General features: G+C 39.4%; 1 protein-coding gene and 1 pseudogene across 3 annotated transcripts; one reads left to right on the top strand and one right to left on the bottom strand.

Moving 5' to 3' along the window:
* Window positions 1-210: 210 nt before the first annotated feature.
* apex2 (apurinic/apyrimidinic endodeoxyribonuclease 2) lies at window positions 211-8,979 on the top strand. 3 transcript variants are annotated; one of them, XM_088330093.1, is made up of 6 exons: window positions 643-875; window positions 951-1,034; window positions 3,165-3,345; window positions 3,411-3,554; window positions 3,624-3,693; window positions 7,886-8,979. In XM_088330093.1, exons 1-6 carry the CDS (start codon window positions 761-763, stop codon window positions 8,861-8,863), a joined length of 1,572 nt encoding a protein of 523 aa, XP_088186219.1. In that variant the 5' UTR covers window positions 643-760; the 3' UTR covers window positions 8,864-8,979. The 3 variants fall into 3 exon arrangements, with proteins under 3 accessions (XP_088186222.1, XP_088186219.1, XP_088186221.1); XM_088330095.1 differs by having other exon boundaries at window positions 679-868; XM_088330096.1 differs by lacking the exons at window positions 643-875; window positions 951-1,034 and adding an exon at window positions 211-504.
* A 3,644-nt stretch (window positions 8,980-12,623) lies between these two features.
* On the bottom strand, window positions 12,624-12,741 carry LOC148370313 (U2 spliceosomal RNA; annotated as a pseudogene).
* Window positions 12,742-16,935: the final 4,194 nt, after the last annotated feature.

Here is a 16,935-nt window from a genome sequence, read left to right as displayed (position 1 = left end):
CTTTTATCTATCGTTTTCATCATTATTTAGCTTATCCTGTTCTCTGTTAAAGAAAATAGGGTTTTCAAAGTGCTATAATTTTAGGGGTTGAATTTGGGGGTGATTGAGCACCACCCAAAACTGGCTGGTTACGCCCATGCGTGTAATTATTTGGATTAAAACCGAGGGAGCCAAAGTGGCACGGCGGATGAGTGGTTTGCCACCATCCTTCCTGTGCCAAGTTTGCATGTTACCCCCGTGCTTGCGTGGGTTTCGTCCTGGCACTCCAGTTTCCTCCCACATTCCACAAACATGCATGTCAGGTTGGTCCAAAATTGTCCCTAGGTGTGAATGAGCGAGTGAGTTGTCGGTCTCTGTGTGCCCTGTGACTGGTTGGCAACCAGTTCAGTGTGTCCCCTGCCCAATGCCAGCACCCCCGCAGATAATGAACATAATGGACGAGGGAATCGACGCACGATTCCCCATGTAATATGGCGGTCCGTCTGCGTAGGTTCTGGCCAAAGAGTAGGTATATTTTGTTTCTATAGCTACTTGTGAGTAGTGGGTTTGTGTGTTTTTGAATTTGTTGCTTTTCTTTCTGTACACGTGGGGTTACATAATTATTCTTTTTAAAAAATTCTTATTAAGAAATACACTTCCGCCTGGTTCGTCTCCCTTCCTCGGTACTTCCGGGTGCGCGCAAAAACACTCCATGCCTTCACTATTACCAAAATTGTTGAGCTGTTTGCGTATTATTGGTGCATGCTGATATATAGGCACGATGAAGGTAGTAACGTGGAATATAAACGGCATACGGACGTTTGGAAATGGAATAAAAAATACGCTTGATACACTGGACGCGGACATTATATGCGTGCAAGAGACCAAGGTGACTAGTAAGTGGAGAACTCGCAAGAAAAGCGTTGAAAGAGAAAATGCAATTCTGTTTTATTAATTGTAATCCTTCGTAGGAGATCTGCTCGACGAAAGGACTGCCATTGTTGATGACTATAACTCATATTTCAGCTTCAGTCGAGGACGCAGTGGCTATTCTGGTGTGTTTTCCTAAGGGGACAGTATGTAACATTTAGTGCCTCCTAATGGTACAAAAACATTGATTTGAATATCAGGCAAAAACACATGAAGTATCATACCAAGGTTAATTTTTACTAAATAATCTTACATCGAGAAACTTGCATTCCTTTTAGATAGTGAAATCCATATCTTAAGTCGGCATTGTGTCTGTCTGTTGTCTTGCTGCTTTTTTTTTTTGGTTTGAACAAATTTATTGACACTAAAAACAGAAAACAATCATGACAATCTCAACAGCAATTAAGCACATTCACAATATTATATTCCAATATTACGTTTTTAACAGCAAACACAAAGTGAGGTTTGAACAAACCTTCTCGAAAATCAAACATATTCACAATTTCATTATATAACATCTTTGTTAGTGTCAATAGATCCGTCCAGGCCAAAGTCGATTGTCCTCGGTCTGAACAAATCCACCGACACCAACAGCAGCAAAACACAGCCATCAAGCATATTCACAATTTTTTTATATCTGACAATATGACGTGACGATATGCTGTGGTTTTCGTTCACATTCAACAACAGTGCCATCTAGTGGTCAAATATTAAACTGGGGCTTTAAGCTTGCCCCTGATTTGTTTTGATGACGTTTTTCAATCTATTGTCTGGCTTCAACTGGTATCTACCTAATAGCTCAAAAGACTCATGAGATCATTTTCCCCCCAACATTTTTTTGAGACAAGGCACATTGTTTTTTTTCACTGAAAAATGTCAAGGCACACTGAACGTTGAAAATGTTTAAAAAAAATCTCAATGACAGTTGCATGTTTGTTTCCTTTTTTTTAAAGTTAGATTATCGTATTGTCTAAATTTACAGTATCAAGTTTTTATTAGCATTTATATTCACTTTGGCTCAGGAAAGCTATTAATATTTATTTTGGTTACTACGGTAGTTTCATTTTGTTTTAGTAAAAAAAAAAACAATAGTGATTAAAATGAACAAAAAATATCTGCCGGTAGATTTTTCTTCACTGCTTTCTAACTTTTGAGGTCTTTTTTTTAAATTAAGAAAATACTAATTAAAATCAGTAAAATTGTGTACAATATATTTAATTTATCTCATTTTATCAATTTTTGACAGTTCAATATTAAATATCATCAAAACAATTCTTTAATATATTTCCCAATACTACAACAGCTCGGTGGCTTTGGGGTAGGGCGCCCGCCCTGAGACTGGGAGGTTGCTGGTTCAAGCATCGGCCGGGTCATACCTTAGACTATAACATTGCTATTCATTGCCTCCCTGCTTGGCGCTCGGCATTAAGGCTTGGAATTGGGGGGTTTGGTCACCTAATGACTCCCAACACATCAGTTGGGTTGAGCGAGGGGGCTGGGAATCCCCTCCTCTGTATCAAAACTCCCGGAAAGAGTCAGAAATGTGAATGTGTTCTTGACTCTAGCCACCTCCTCCTAGGGGGATAAGGCTCCGATATATATATATATATATATATATATATATATATATATATTACATGAGCAGATACGTATATATACATTATAAAAAGCCAAGCCACATTTATTTATAGTACACTTAATCACAAAGAACATTGAAGGGCTGCACAGACCACCATTACACCTCCTCATCTGAAACCTACATAAAGGCAAGGGTAAGCCAAAAAAATCAGCATGATATAAATAAATGTAAGTGCCGGGGGCGGCAGTAGCTCAGGAGGCAGAGCGATCGTCTTAGGATTAAGGGATCCCAGTTCGAATCCCGGCTTGTCCGTGTTATATGTCGAAGTGGGTAAGACATTGAACCCCCAATTACCCCCAATAAGCAGGTTAGCGCCTTACATGGCTGCACAGATCACGGCCGCTATTGGGAAATGTGAAGCACAATGTAAAGTGCTATATAAATGCAGATCATTTCATGATCTGCTGCCCCTAACTGATATGGATGAATGTTGGTTACTTGTACGTTAGTTGGTTAGAAAACTAAGATACTGAGCAAAGGCATGTTTTTTTGCAATTTCCTGCAGCACACTAAAGTCTTATGGCACACTAGTGTGCCCCCGGCACATCGGTTAAAAACATTGTATTCGATGAGCAACCCCATGTTTTTTTTTTTGTTTTTTTTTGGGGGGAAATAGGTGTAGCCACTTATTGTAAGGACAGTGCTACGCCATTTGCTGCTGAGGAAGGTCTCACCGGTCTCTTAACCAATCACGAGGGCGCTGTTGGTTGTTACGGCAACTATTCTCAGTTCACAGATGAGGAATTGCAACTTTTGGATAACGAAGGGCGAGCTGTCATCACACAACACAGAATACAGTAAGAATGTAAACTCTTGAAAATGCACTTCACTTTATATTCAGAGTTGTTGTCTTTCCTGGCAGGTGTGTGAACAAAATCCAAACTGTGTCTGTGATAAATGTTTACTGTCCGAGAGCCGACCCAGAAAAGCCAGAGCGAAAAGAGTTCAAAATGCGGTTCTACAGGCTGCTTCAGGCTCGAGCTGAGGCTTTACTGAAAAGCGGGAGGTTAGTGGGCTTCTTGCTTTCATTGACCTCACTTTTCTACATATCTAATTTCAGTGTTTTGTTTTCTAGCTCTGTAATCGTTTTAGGGGATGTAAATACTTCTCATCGACCAATAGACCACTGTGACCCAAATGTTATTGTAAGTATGTAGTTGAAAAGAGAGTGAATATCCATTAAGTCAAAGCCTGTAAAATCTGGGAATAGAGAAAAATAAATCACAACACTCAACAAAGGGAGGCTTCATGAAGGTGGGCGCGTTTCACATTGGGGAGCTTTATTTTTTTTTTTACTTACCCAGAATCAAGTGTAATTGTACCTCAACTACACTAAGTAGCAGTGGCGCTGTCATTGTTAGTGTTTTGTTTACTTTTAACCTCTACGCCGTGCATATATCACAGAGTATAGGCATTTAGTATGAAGTGAAAAAAATATTTAACAAGGATGAGGAGACAGGCTAAGAGAGACTGGGTAAAGAGACAAAAGTCTCCTCCTGAAAGCTAAGACGAGGAAGTTTGAAGCGTCTGTAGCACTTTGCTGCGACCACGCAGGGAGACGAGAAAAGACCAGTCGCTTGCTTTGTTAATAATGTTGGCAGCTGACAGCAAGAAGCCAAACAAATCAAGCTGTCACTTCAAGGCATTACAACCCAATCCGATAATGAGGCGTAGACTTTGCATGAATCAATATCGAGCAATTGTTTTTTGTCCCCGCCAATATTATGTGATCACTTTAAAAACCGATGGTTCGGGGGGCGCGAGAGGATTTCTTCTTGGATGGCGTCGTGACAGAAAATAATTGAGGACCATTCTAATCCCTCACTACCTTGCACTTCGTGGCCACAGTGCATAGCAGGTTGAAATATATTCCGTGATCCATTATCTTTGATTGCTCCATTATCTCCGATTGCTGCGGGCAGGGGTTGGTTGAACACATTTTTGTCTGGCAAGGCAGCTCTTTTTTGCCATTCTATCCACAAAAATTAAACCGCACTTGTGCGGCTGAAATTTATTATCCCCAACAGAAGAAACTTTTGTCAGGTATAGCGGCTCTTTTTTTCGCCGTTACTGTATTTCGACTGAAACTATCTGCACTCATACAGTGTTCATTTTACCTCTGAAAAGTGATGGGGACTCGCATGCTCAAGAATCTATGGGTCCCCAAAATATAGTGTGCTCCATGCCCTTACAAACTGTCGTATTTTCCCTAACAAAATACAAAAAAATCATTTTCTTTTCAAACATGTTTATTTATGTAGTTTAACATGTTATATTGTACATGTGTTTCCTTATATCAAATATATATATTGTTAATGAACATTTTGTTGTGAGACACTGAGTTGCTCGACATGAATCAGGGTTATTATAAAAAAAGTTAAAAAATGAAGTCGCTTGGATGTTCACTGTAGAAGGAAAAAATACATGCAAATGTAATTAAGTAGAATAATACATTTTCTTATTCAAATTATTAATTCATTTTCTGCATTAAATTATTGTTCGTAATAGACTGATTAAAAGGGATCACTACAAACCTGTCTTTTTTCATTTTCTCCTTTTATACTTTTTTCTTAACTTATTTATACAACATAATCATTCGTAATATAATGCATCAAAGCAAGTGAGCCGTTTGAGAGCCGGCTCTCTTAAATGAGTTGAGCCGAAAAAGCCGGTTCTCTAAAAAGAAACTGACTTTCACTACACAATTGCAACTGGAGATCGGCGTGCAGATGAAAACTCGGACTGCGAGATCAAAAAAACAATGGCGGATCTGCCTCATGAAAAGATTGGAGTGCGGTAAATCTTTGTTAAAAAATTATAATGACAATTTCGTCTCAAAAAAGTTGCATCCCGGGGACGCACGTTGATTTGACACGATGCACCCCCAGCGAAAATAATGCGTCTAGGACGTAGGGACGCGGGCAAACGAGAACACTGCTCATATGGCCTCGATCCATTATACCCAATCGCATCTTGCTGCAAGCTCGAACCGGCAGAAGGCACTTTTCGAGAAGCATGCAGTTCTGGCTTGCCTAAATGGAAATGCACGGTTGTGGTCACAATCCATTATCCCCGGTCGATTAATTCTGAGAGCAGGAGCCAGTAGAGGGCATTTTCTTAACAGTTTAGGCCGCTGAAGTGAAGTCATTGTGGCCTGCCAAAAATAAAAACTGCAGTGTTATGACTGATCCGTTACTCCCAGTTGGCCATTGCTCAGAGAGCGTATTTGTGTCATGTGTGGCAGATCTTTTTTCGTTCTGTGGCCGCAGTTCATTATCCCCGGATGACTATTGCTGCAAGCAGGGCTGGCAGAGCACATATAAAACATGTGTGGGGGTTATCGGGGGCCACTTGGCAGATTTTGGCACATGGCAGGTGGTCCTGGTTCCCATTAAACGCGATAAACAAAGGATTACGGTACTGCCATTTCACGGGACGGTTCTCCCTGTGACTTTCAGTTTTTGTGTTAATTACAATGCACACCATTTGCTGTATAATATCGTCACAGAAGCACAGAGTTTTACACTCATTGTCGTAGAATCAGTAAACTGTACATGCAAGTATTGTTATACATTTTGTCAACATTTGTTGGTGAACTGATAAAATAACTTTTGAGCCTCACATGGCTTGTATTTATTAACATGTCCATAAACATTTGCATTGTTAAATAGGTACACGCTCAATGGATCTTGATTAGGTTAAGCTACTTGTTATTTGTAATTTTCCTTTATTTAAAATTCAACAGCAAACTTCTACCACTCTTAACAAACCAGCCAGAGCTTTTTTCTTTTCTTTTCATTTGTTTAATTTTTGTCAAAGAATTGTTTGCTGTAAAGCTAGGTGTGTTGTGTTCACACTGTTTCTCTCCTTTGTATTTTTGTTGCTGCTCCTGTTGGTGCGCTATTTAATGATGCTTTGTTTTATTTTTTCATTGCACTATTATTATAACTTGGGTCAGTCCAAGCAATACATTGTAAATATTGCTGTCTATTTTTATGACAGTGATTTCTTTTTTTTCTGTAAAGTCTTTATTACATGTTTACTGTTGGGGTCTATTCCACCCTCTTCCTCTTCCACCATCATCCATTTTACATTATCAATACAGCTATCACCTTTTCCCAGACTCATCCTTGTTTCTGAAGTTTGGTTTTTATTTTCTGGTTTTGATGGTTTAGTTGATCATTGACCAATTGTTAGTTACTTTGTTGATTATTTTATAATCAAATACCATCGTTTTTGAGGAACTTGCCCTGCTTCCTGCGTTTGGGTCAACACAAAATAACAACATGATGTCCTGACAATGAGCTGTGTCCAAAATGTCCTTATGAAGGATTGGGGTAATTAGGGAAAGGCGTGTGGTGATTGGACACACCTGTCCCAATTCCAAAGCCATTAGGCAACCTCTGGTGGAAGAGGCCACAACATTTACCCTGGAGTGCCATGTCCTATATTGATACGTACAACCACACTTGAACACACCTGAAAAGTCTTACATTTTATATCCTCAAACTACGGCCTTAAAATTTTGTTTACAAGTTTTGAATATAACTCAAATGTCTTATTTTTTCCCTGTCTTATCTGTGTGATAGAGCTAATAACTATAATAGAATAGAATAGACTGCGATTGGCTGGCAACCAGTTCAGGGTGTCCCCTGCCCACTGCCTGTTGATTGCTGGGATGGGCTCCAGCACCCCTGCGACACTACTGAGGATAAGCGGTGTAGCTAATGAGATGAGAATAGAATAGAATATACCTTTATTGTCATTGTTACAAAATGGGTTAACATATTGTGACAACGAAATTGGGCATGACACTCCAGTTTTACACATTCACAGTGAGGTAAAAAACCCAAGAAGATAAAGGAACAGAGAAGATAAGGTTATGAAACAAGGAGGATTAGGTTATAGTTATAATTTACACAAGAAATGTAGGATGTTACATACAGTTGGTATCGTAAGGGTTTGTGCAATATGCATTTGTTGCAAAAATAGTCATAGTGCAAGAATAGTCAACTAACTAATTAACAAACATATGTAACGTTGTGTCATTAAATTATTTTTCATTTTTCTTAAAGTACAGTCAGTCTCGAACCAGCCTTTGTCGCTGAAGCAATTTTGTGTTGGGAATTGTTACTTGGCCTGGTTTTATGCAGTCATTCTTAATTATTCTGACAGATCCTTTGGTATTGTTTCCAAAATGTATGCCAGAATAAGTGTGAGATACGAGCGGTCTTAAATTTCATTGGATATTGTCTTAAAAATGTTTTTAAAATGTCTTGAATTTTAATGGAAAAATCCTGTATCAATGACAGTAATGACTGTTCTTTCTACCCCCAGGAGGACTTCGAGGACAACCCAGGCAGGAAATGGCTAGATTACTTTTTGCGGGATGACCACGCGCCGGCGTCAGGAGAAAGTTCCCGCAGTGGCAAATTTGTCGACACATTTCGTTATTTCCACCCGGTTCGCACCGGTGCCTTCACATGCTGGTCCACTCTAACGGGGGCTCGCCGCACCAACTACGGCACGCGCATCGATTACATCTTTGCCGACGAGCAGCTGGTGACAGAGCAGTTCACAGCGTCCAACATAATGGCGGAGATGGAGGGCTCGGATCACTGTCCTGTATGGGGGACGCTGCGCTGCACTTTGCTGCCCAACTCTAAACCACCAGCCATTGCAACCTGCCACCTGCCTGAATTTGCCGGCAAGCAGCAGAAACTTTCACGATTTCTGGTCAAGCTGGACCAGATGTCACATCGAGCAGCGTCCAAGGTAGCGCTGCCTGGATCTCAGGAAGAAGCGGAAAGGAGGGAAAATATAAACATTTCGAGCACAAAGAGAACCATCAGGACAGAATCTGTAAAGCAGACCAGCAAAAAGGGCAAAATGGGTTCTACCATAAAACCACAAGGCAACCTTCTTGCCTTTTTTAAACCTAAAAACGAAACCGCACTCGGGTCCTCAAACAATTCCATCAACTCTCCAAAACGGAACGATCTCAAGCCAAATGTCGGGACTGAGCTTCGTGAGACCACGTGGGACGAGGTGACGCAAAGTGAACGTTTAAGCACACCGACACGTGAATCAAGTGGTGAGAAAGTGTCTTTTCCGGAATTTTGGAAGTCAGTTCTCTGTGGACCGCCTCCTCCACCCCCCTGCAGGGGTCACGGCGAACCTTGCGTTCTCCGCACTGTCAAGAAGGACGGGCCCAACGCCGGCCGACAGTTTTTTGTGTGCGCTCGCCCTCAAGGGCATGCCGCAAACCCTGAAGCTCGCTGTAATTTCTTTGCGTGGGTTGAGAGGGGCAAGTGACCCCCAGTCCATCGGATAACATGACGGCACTTTCCTAATATTTCGTTACGCTCTTACCTTGATTTCTATTAATTAGATTTGAATAAAACTATTACTTTTGTATGACAAAAGTCTCATACGCTTGATGAGTCTAATTATAGACATTTGATAGAATGAGGTTATAAATACTCCAAGGCAGTGTTTCTCAACCTTTTTGGATCCATTAATAAATCACGCGGCACACCGTCATTAGAAAATGTTTGTAAATTATTCATATTTATGTTCTTTTCTTCAATATCTATCTATCTTATTGCTAAATTGAAGGATTTTTAATATACAATTTGTGGTCACTGTGGTACAATTCTGGAATTGACTATTTTTAACCTAAAAATGGCGCAGTTTAATGCGACGCACTAGACAAGGTCTCTTGGCACACTAGTTGAGAAACACTGCTCTAGGGTAGGTGTCAAACTAATGGCCTGCGGAGCAAATGTGGCACGCAACATTATTTTATGCGACCTGTGAGACAATGCTCAGAATGCGAATCAATGCATAGCACAAGAGATGAATAACTTGGATTTTTAAATATGCCCATTTTATGTCGCCAGAGCTAGGCACCACTAGCTAAATACCCACGGTAGTGGTATTTGATGACTACTATTTATTAACCTCAGAACATTAAGGAAGTCCATATCAATGTATCTTTGCGTACAGGTGGGGTGCGTGGTTTGAGGTGTCCTTAAAAAGTTGATGGTAGAATTTTTTTTTCTCTATTATATGTTAATGCCCAACTGAGTTCAAATAGCTTTTGTAAAAAAAAAAAAAAATCCAGCTCACCTATCTGCTTTTCTTTTACCCTCTGTGTACTGACCACAGAGCGTCTTATGCTGGAGAAGAGGAGGTAAAGGAAAGAGGAGAATGATTTTACGTGTGTGCTCAGGGCCATTACTAGCTATTTGGGTGCTCTAAGCACAAACGCTTTATGGTGCCCACCAGGGGTCATCAGTAATTGATTTTTGGAAAAAAAAAAAAAAAATTAAGTGCGAAAAAATTAATGTTAATTTTTTCGCGGCAAAGCCAATTAATGGGTATTTATTGGATTTCTAGCCATTAATTGGTAATTTAATTGCTCCAACCGGTGTTGCGCCGTTGGATGCGCTCGGCGCCACATGAGCAGCGCCATTTGCCGTTGACGACATCAATCTGCGTGAAGTACTCTCTAACCATTTTTTCCTTCGGTCCCATAACCGTGCGAAGATTACAATCAATACAGCGTAGTAGTAGTGGTGTACAACGTGTGCGTATGTGCATCCACGACGTACGTGCTTGAGGCAAAACGTGAGCCAATCAACAAGCCCGATTTTGTCCCGACCAATAAAAAGCTGCTTTGCAACCACACTACGTACGTACAGCTACCGTGTTTCCCCGAATATAAGGCCGGCCTTACTTCAAAATCATCGTCAAAAATTGAGGTTTTGAAATAAAAATATGTGCAAAAGTAATAAATTTTCGCTAAAAATTTCTTAGAAAAGCATTGCCGTTGTTAAATAACGTTGATATCTACGGTTTTCATAGGTAATATGAGCCTCTTATTTGCAGGAAGGTTGAATTTCATTTCTCATAAAAAGCTGGGCCTTATATTCAGGGTGGGTCTTATAATGGGGGAAACACGGTAGCTTACGCGTATGCATGCACTGTCCCGATTGTGCGTGTATGTGACCTTGACCGCATAGGAAATGCTCGCGCGGCGTGAAAATTTGCACGTTCGTTGACGCAATCGAATAACAAAAAACCCAAATATTTTCGCAATTAATGGGTCGCAATAATTGATCATTATTTAAATTTTGCAATAAATGGATTTATGAGTTAAAGCAACCATTCCATTAATTGTTCGCAATTAATGGCATTAATTTTTCACCAATCATTTATTGCTGACCCCTGGTGCCCACCCCATCACAACAAAAAAGATAAAATGAATTTCTCAGTGAAATATGTTTATTTACATAAAACTATCAAAAAACACAATAATTAAATTATTAGTTTTATTTAGTTCATTTTGGATTAATAAGGTGAGGAAGTTTGAATTTGTTGTCTTTGTACGCTATTGTTTTAACAAGCCTTATATGATATTTGTTTAGTTTTGTGCTGTTAAAATAATATTTTAAATTGACAACAAATTAATTCGTAATCCCTCATATCTTTCAGATTTAATTTCCCCCTATGTTCCGGTCCGGAGCCTTTGTTCTGAAAACGCTGGTCTACTAGTGATCCCAAGAGCCAAGAAGAGTTCCGCAGGTTCGAGAGTGTTCTCCATCCGGGCACCGGTGCTGTGGAATGCTCTTCCCCCTGAGATTGGATCTGCAACCTCAGTGGAAATGTTTAAATCTAAGCTTAAAACACACTTCTACTCTATAGCATATGAATAACCTATATTTTTTGTTGACAATATCTGTGTATTATTTGTTATTGCAACATCCATTGAGCCTGGTCATCCTGGAAAGGGGGATTACCACATGTGCGGTCCCTTCTCAAGGTTTCTTCATTTTCCTCATGTTGAGGTTTTTGAGTTTTTCCTTGCCCTCATGTAGGTTTTTGATCAGGGGGTGGTGTGATAATAGTCTGTAATAGTCTGTGGTTTGCAATGACCTGTGCAGCCCTTTTAAACTCTTTGTGAGTAAGCGCTATACAAATAAAAATTACTTGACTTGACACTTTATCGATCCAAAACTTAACCTGACAGTGAAAGCACGCCCCCAAGTGACACTTTTCACTATCTGCCTAACATTATCATCCACTATCTGAAGTTTTAGGGCTTTTTTTAAGATGTAATAACCAAATTGTTTTATTTTTTAATTTTTTTTTTACAATTTTGTTGTATTCTGGTGTTTTACTTTGTGATAAATACTTGGTTAAACCACAATCAAACTCAGTTTCGTTCCCTGTGCTTTTTTTTTTTTTTTTTTTTAAATGCGCACACTTCTTTTGGTATTAAAGGCGGCCGCCTGGACTCGCATCTAATAGGCAAGTGAACCGGAGCGGTCACATATGAGCCGACAAAAAATAATTTGAACCAAGGAGAGTGCGCCTTTTAAATCAAACAGCCTGCCAAATGGGTGTGGAAACACAGTACAATAATGAGTTTTTTTTTTAACATTGCGTGACCCTCATCTTGTTTCTTGTTTATGTTTTCTTCCCTTTCTCCGCTCCAGACTCTTGTTGCAGTTTGATGCCATGTTCGCACAGGGGAGAGGGGCACTATGAGACTGTAGATAGGCCGGAGCACAAAGCAGATACACCAATTTTCTCGGGAAATTTCGTTTTTGCTGCTTTTGTATTGTTTAACCACATTAGTGCATATTAATTACATTCAACACAACACTTTTTTCCACGACCCTGAGTTCTTTTGGTGCCCTCCAGGGCACTTGATGCCCTACACAATGCGCGTTATGTGCGTTTGCGGGCCTACGGACCTGCGCATGCTACAGTGGTTATCTTTTATTCTAAGTCGAACACAGTAGAAAAGGACTGGTTCAAATACAGTCCAAATGCTAAACAAGAGATACAAAAAATGAGTTTATTCGATCGTGTTTAAGAATGTCACGTACGTGCATGCACAAAAAAAGGGGGTTTTGGAGTTTTTAAGGGTTATTGTTCTATCTTCGTTATTCATTATCCGTTATCAGTCAGTTCATAATACGCTACAAAGCCAAGGAGCCGGTACTCTTACTCCCAGCCAAAAGGCCAAGCTAAGGTCCTAGCCCTAAAGCCTTGCTGCGATCATTGCGAATGCACCGTTCCCGGAGGTACTGCAATACCGGGCCGATGCGTGGAGTGGACAGAGCAAGCTCTTATTCCATCTCCAGATTGCAAAAATCTGTGCTCATTACAAGTACAGTAATCGGTCAAAGCCGTACTCCTTAAAGACTTAGCATCAAAGCCTTGCTACAAACAATGTGAGGTTTGAACAACCACCCACACTTTTTTTTTTTGGTTTGAACAAATTTATTGACACTAAAAACAGAAAACAATCATGACAATCTCAACAGCAATTAAGCACATTCACAATATTATATTCCAATATTACGTTTTTAACAGCAAACACAAAGAGGCTGCAATAATGATTTTAGCCAGAAGACGGCGTCATCAAATATAATATTTTGTAGTCACCGACTCCACCTTTACAATAAAGGTCACGGACGCGCTGTTTTAGGCAATACGAAAACATACAACGTTTTAAAACAATAGGCTCATGGTGTCTTTGCAGAATTTTAAAGAAGCTTTATCTTCTTTTTGTCATATATATGCAATCTAACAGCTAAGTTCCCATACTCAGGTTTACATTTTCATTTGTAAAAAAACGCAGACTTTTAAATCATTTTATCAATCATACCAATTTGTGTTTGCTATTTTGTAACTTTCCAGCCTGCATAAGTTTACCCTACAAGCCATGCAAATAAACATGACTAAACTTGACTTGACAGGCATGGTTTGGTTCATTTTTTAATGTGCCTAATTCAAAATATCTTAATCTTTGATTGGCTGGTTGCTGATGAGTTAATCATATAAATCATGTATTTGGGAGGAAGGAAATATACAAATAACGTTGAGTAGGTGTCCTAGATTAGTGTTTCTTTACCTTTTTTGAGGCACTGCACACTTTATTAAAAAATCTCGAAGGTTTGAAAATTCTTTCACAAGACCATTTTGAAGGGAAGATGTTTAATATTCAGTGCCTCTTAGTGGTACAAAAATAATTCAGTAAAAAGTCAAAACATTGATTTGAATACTAGGCAAAGATACATTAACTATCATACCGATGTGGGAGAACATGCAAACTGCATGGGGAGGCAGTGTTAGCTGGAATTGAACCCTGGACCTCCGCCTTGTGAGGCTGCACGGTAACCACTCATCCGTCATGCCAAACCTAGATGAGTGCAAAGAGGTCTTAATGGCCACAATTTGGGATCATTTCAATGTTTATGAAATAAACAAAAGTGCGCTGTGCAGACTGCTAAGGAAAAACAAACGTGTATAGCTGCAACAAAGCAATTTTTTTAATTTTCACCAGCACAGGTCTAATGTGCAGCACTATTAATTATAACCCTGAAAACCCTGAAACATTTCTGACAATGCTTGTATGTTCTGTTTACCTAAAACCCTCTAGGCCTCATCTCACATTTTCCAAACAATAGACAAATTTGTGCAGTGTCATGCCATGTAAGTGTTTTTAAAGAACTCTGGTATAGAAAAATACAAGTTATCCGATTACATGAAAATGTTGATTTAACCATTTTGCAGTAATTTAGCAATTACCCCTCTCACAGTATTGGAGCAAACATCTGGCACTTTATTGTGATTTTCATCATTAAATAATTTCTGATGTTTTATTTGTATATATATATATATATATATATATATATATATATATATATATATATATATATATATATATATATATATATATATATATATATATATATATATATATATACCTATATCCACCCTGGTCATATCCCTCGAGAAGGGTGACCGACAGCAAGACAAACACATACAAAAACAAAGAAAATTTAAAAAGGAAAAAAGTAGCAAAAAACACGCACAAAATGTTTTGGGACCATGGCCAACCCAAATGCCCAAACACCCAAAGAAGTTAAGCACCTCAGCACCCAAGTTGGTCATGCTTTCGTCCCCCCAGATGAAACAGGACACAAGAAAGCGGACATGTCACTCGGGTCAGGGTGACACAACACACTCTTCTGTTCAACAGCAAGGCCTGACAGCTTTCACTGGTTTACCCTGGCCGCATCATACAGGTGGCCTGCCCATCCCTTACAACACATCTAAACATCCCACTATCCTTTAACAAGACCTCTCCACTCATTCCTATCACCAACAAGAGCTCTAGCTTCCACTACATTTAGACCTCTTTTCCTGCAGTGCACTCTTAACACCATCCATCCACGCTGTTTGGATTTATTTTCGTTTTGTTTCTGTTGCCTTTTATGTTAGCTTTGCCGGACGTTGCATGTTGTGCTAAAATGCTAATTCCCCTCATAGAGATCAAAGCCAGCAGAGAAGCTTACCACGTGTTGTGTTGTGACTCATTCATCTGCAGGTAAATTGTACACGTTCTTTGTACTCATTATTATTATTTCTATTTTCCCATATATAAAAAAAGGATGATGTTGGTTAAAATTCAGTTTAAAGAAAAATACGTTGAATTCATTGTATACGTTAAAAAAACACTATACGATCTCTTGTTAATAGTATCTTGTTAAAATGGATGTAAAAATGTATTGTGATGGTTGATATTCTAAAATGTATTTTATGTAAACTGAAAAGAAAGCTCTTTAATATCTTTTGGGGAGTCTAACAGCGCACTGTCAACAAGATCAAAGCCAACAGAGAAGCTTACCACGTGTTGTGTTGTGACTCATTCATTTGCAGCAACTGTAATAAAAACCTCATCATCCAGTCCAGCGTGAATGTGGATCTTTGGTGGGACAGGTACACGGCGGTTACACATATATATATCTCATCTCATCTCATTAGCCGTACCGCTTATCCTCATTAGGGTCGCGGGGGGGCTGGAGCCCATCCCAGCCCTCTCGGGGCAGTGGGCAGGGGACACCCTGAACTGGTTGCCAGCCAATCGCAGGGCACACAGGGACAGACAACTCATTCGCTCATTCACATATATATATATATATATATAATAATAATAATAATAATAATAATTTCCTTTGTATTGTCATTCTTTGTAACAATGTACACAGAACGAAATGTCGATACACCTGACCCGTTGTAGCGAGTCGATGCAGCCGCAGCCAACAGAGGGCGCCGCCATTATACCAATTAGGTATGTCTCGGCCGAGGCGCGAACCAGCGACCTCCCATATATATATATATATATATATATATGTATGTATGTATAAAAAAAATGTTCAGAGGCATCAGACCTATCATAAGAATCTTTTTTGGGAATACAAATTTTTTTTACAATGGCACTTTCAACAATTTTATCCATCTCGAATTATTAGAGCCAAGATCTGTCCCCCTAATAAAAGTGTAAAAATTAAATAATTTCGCAATATCTTTTCACGTACGACGATTAAAATATTCAGTGGCATCAGAACTATCCATACATAAACATAAATTTGTTTCGTTCACATTTAGGAACTTGATTCATTCATTCATGATTATATGAGGGGTCACGTGGGTGTTTTAATTGACTTATTGTGGAGGCATAAGTCCAAGTAACGGCTTAGAGGCATTCTGAGGTAAAGGAAGTGGGCGTTTCCTGGGTGTGCAAACAAAACTCCCTTGTCACTATCGTGATCAGTCAACTGAAAACTTCCTTTCATGTTCTCACGGTTTGCAAATACAAAAGTGTTTTCTCAGGAATACTGAGAAATTGCACAGAACATCAACCTTCAAATTAAAACTATATATACTGAAATAATGAATGCCAGGTTTTGGTGATCATAATGCCAAACCCTTACCCAAAAATAAAAAGCTTGGAGAGGAATGTGTTATACCCCGCTGTTATCGAAGACAAACCACAGAAAGTAGCGCCCCGACGATCTAGGTGGTTAACGCATCCGTGAACCATGAATGCCTACAGGAGGACAGTCATAAAAGAGGAGCATTTCAAGTCCCTACATTGCAGTGCTTCTTGAACATTTTCTCTCAGCAATCTTTTCACCTTCCCCAAGATCTGTCTTTTTTTTTTTTTTGGTGACCACATAATATTTGTGGGGACAAAACAATGATTGCTTGATATTGGTGGTAACACGTTCCCTCTGTCCATGCCAAATCTACACATTTAAGCACATTTGCTATGATAACAAACTGAAGCATGTTATCAGCATGAGTAGGTTGTAATGTCTTCGTGTGATAGCTTGATTTATTTAGCTTTGTGCTGTCCGCTGCCAAAATATTTAACATAGCGAGCACACTCGTCTTTTCTCTTCTCCCTCCGTGTTTGCAGTGAGCACTTTTCTTTGTCTTTTTACCCTCTCTATTTGACTGTCTCTTTCGACTGTGTTAAATATTTTTTATGGGGTTGCTTGAGGTTCTGTCCACCCCACTTT

Source organism: Urocampus carinirostris, chromosome 3 (genome assembly GCF_059441175.1).
Source record: "Urocampus carinirostris isolate Australia breed hairy pipefish chromosome 3, RoL_Ucar_1.0, whole genome shotgun sequence".
Lineage (NCBI taxonomy): Eukaryota > Metazoa > Chordata > Actinopteri > Syngnathiformes > Syngnathidae > Urocampus > Urocampus carinirostris.
The sequence above is the reverse complement of the archived record's forward strand: the minus strand, read 5'-3'. Positions and strand labels throughout refer to the sequence as shown.